Source organism: Tiliqua scincoides, chromosome 5 (assembly GCF_035046505.1).
Source record: "Tiliqua scincoides isolate rTilSci1 chromosome 5, rTilSci1.hap2, whole genome shotgun sequence".
NCBI classification, from domain to species: domain Eukaryota; kingdom Metazoa; phylum Chordata; class Lepidosauria; order Squamata; family Scincidae; genus Tiliqua; species Tiliqua scincoides.
Genome location: NC_089825.1, coordinates 106,516,869 through 106,519,839, shown reverse-complemented (window position 1 = coordinate 106,519,839; position 2,971 = coordinate 106,516,869). Strand labels below are relative to the sequence as shown.

Below are 2,971 nucleotides of genomic sequence, written 5' to 3'. Positions count from 1 at the left end.
ACTGGTGGACCACTCATGGCACACTGGTTGAAAATGACTGGTTTAAACCCCTTTTTGCCCAGCCCATGGATGTACACATTTAGTCCATGTTGCGTATATGCAACATTGGGCAAAAATGGGTTAAGACAGTTCAGTACATCAATGACATCTGCACACAGTGATGTGAACATTAAAGTAGCAGCAAACAAACAGCAAAAATGTAAACTCAAAAAATACAGCTCAGTTTTGAAGGTGATTCAGCTATCATTTGAACAGTTGTCTTAATCTTCCAACAGGCTGCATGCATCTTCATAAGGACCAAAGGATCATCACCATGGTGAACGAGTCCTCTCTGTCTGGGTTTCTGCTCCTCGAATTCTCAGAGGTACAGGAACTGCAGATATTGCACTTCCTTATGTTCCTGGCATTGTACTTGATAACAGTGACAGGGAACCTTCTCATCATCTCTGCAGTAGTCCTGGACCATCACCTGCACACTCCCATGTATTTCTTCCTGATGAACTTGGCTTTACAGGACATTGGTCAAGTTTCAGTTGTTATCCCCAAAACCTTGACGAATATCCTCATGAACACCAGGCACATCACCTATTCTGGATGTGCCACTCAAGTCCTCTTCCTTCTTTTCTTTGGGGGATCTGATATCTACCTCCTCACAGTCATGGCCTACGATCGATATGTTGCCATTTGCAATCCATTGCAATATGAGATGGTGATGAATAAGCAAGCCTGCACTGAAATGGCTGCTAGTGTGTGGCTCTCTGGCCTTCTGTATGGAACATTGCATGCCATGTGCACCTTTGCAACCCCTTTTTGTTCCAATATTGTCAATCAGTTTTTCTGTGAAATTCCACAACTGCTTAAGCTCTCCTGTTCTGCCTTCAATCAAACTGAAATGGGAATGATTGTCTTTAGTGGTGTCATTGCGTTAGGCTGCTTTACATTTGTTGTCGCAACCTATGTGCAGATTTTGATGACAGTGTTAAAAATTCCTTCTGTTTCAGGAAGGCTAAAGGCCTTCTCTACATGTCTCCCTCACCTAATGGTTTTATCCATATATCTTCTCACTGGAAGCATCGCCTACCTCAAGCCGACCTCAAATACTCCATCGCACCTGGATGTGCTTTCTGCTGTGATATATTCCATGGTTCCACCCATGCTGAATCCATTGATCTACAGCATGAGAAACCAAGAGATCAAAGTTTCTCTTTCAAAACTACTAGCACGGAGGCACTTTCCTCAGAGTAAATGAATAACTTTCTGATGTAAGCATGGTTGCTTTCACTTGCATACAGAGAAGTACCCCAAGTAGCTTAAAATTTACATTTTAAGAGTAAGGAAGACAATAAATCCCAGGCATGGATTCACACATTCAGTCCCATTCACACATTCAGTTATTTAGGTTTTGTTTCCCTTGGTGAGGAAGACTATGGTGTGCAACCATAAAAACATTGTCTTCTGGCAATTGGCTTGAGATAAATCCATGAGATACATGGAAATGAGTTTTTGCTAAAAATTAATCCTGGAAAAAATAGGGTAATTGTTTGCTTGTTTGTTTATTTGTTTGTTTCATTGGTATGTCATTTTAGATTATGATGCACGAACCAATTATGTACGTACTTACTCCGTTCAAAGGTGGGTATTCTGGAGTATCATAGATGTAAATACTGTAAGCTGGATATCTAATGCAACTACACAGAGTATTGTGTAATTAAATATTTCAGCAATACGTTCATCCTAGAGTCTAAGCCTTTAAACATGCGTTCGAGAGTCATCTCCATGGGCATTCAGTGGGCACTGCACTATAAGCTACATATATTTTGCATGTGTGTTCTCAGTGGTGTCTTTGGTCACATCTGAGTATCTCACCAGTTGACTAAGTTCCAGCAAAAAAAGAAAAAGAAAAAAAAAAGAACTACCCTCCATAATTAAGAATTTCATATCATTCTAAGGAAAAACAAATGATATTACTTATGGTCAAAAAGAATGGCTGTCTTTTATTTCTCATTACCAAGTTAAATTCCCACTACATACTTTTTTTAAATGGGGTGGCAGCGGGAAAGGGTAGATCTGACCAGTATGGCATTCTTTCAGAGTGTTGTTTCGATTGTTGCAAAGGGCCCTGCAGAAGTGTACATAGATGCACACTTCTGACCCACCACTGGAGAGGCTGTGGAGGCATTGGATGCGGTGGTGGAGACAGGAGCAGCCTCTGCCCCTACCATACGTCAGCGGTAGAATGAGGGTGTGGGCAGGGAGAGAGTGGTCGAAGGGTTAACTGGATGGAGAAGGGTGGAATTGGTGATGGGGAGGAAGCAGGAGGGAATATATCCAGTGGCAACGGTGTGCACCAGATCCTATCCGCTCCTCTTTGACACCTCCACCCCTTTCCTCCCCATATCATTCCATTGGGAGTGGTGGCGCATGTACAAGGAGATTGGTGCCTCCAGGATGAATGAGAGGTAAGTATAAATGTTTTATATTTATGTCACATAGGCCCTCAGGTTACCCATCCTCTCCCTGCAGGATGCAGTGCAAGCCTTTTTGGTGTGGATACATCACTGGGCCGAGAACAGATAGGTTCAGACTGTTACTGTATCCCATGTTGCACTATAGTGCAGGTCAGCACACTATAGGACCATGCATTAGAAGCATAAGTGACTTTTCTTGCTTTATCCCGCACCATCAGTAAACACACCAGACACAAACTTGGAGTTCAAACCAGGCCACTTTATTAACTATTTAAACTGAACCAAAAACAGCAGGGCACTGATTAACATGACTTGCTGTGCAGGGAACTGGTTTGGGGAAAAGGCCTAGCTGACTACCGTCCCAAAATGTAACTGGGCATACAGTCTGACTCCTGGAACTGTTCAGTCAATCGACTAAGCATGCCTAACCTTATCAATCTGTGAGGGTCGAGGCAGCTGGCTCAGTCACAGATGTACCCTGGCTTAGCTCAGCTTATTCCAGG

The 2,971-nt window shown here is 42.8% G+C and overlaps 1 protein-coding gene across 1 annotated transcript; it reads left to right on the top strand.

The window, feature by feature from the left end:
* The first annotated feature begins 313 nt into the window (after positions 1-313).
* On the top strand, positions 314-1,249 carry LOC136652964 (olfactory receptor 14J1-like). The gene has a single exon (XM_066629888.1). The coding sequence runs from the start codon at positions 314-316 to the stop codon at positions 1,247-1,249; it is 936 nt and encodes a 311-aa protein (XP_066485985.1).
* Positions 1,250-2,971: the final 1,722 nt, after the last annotated feature.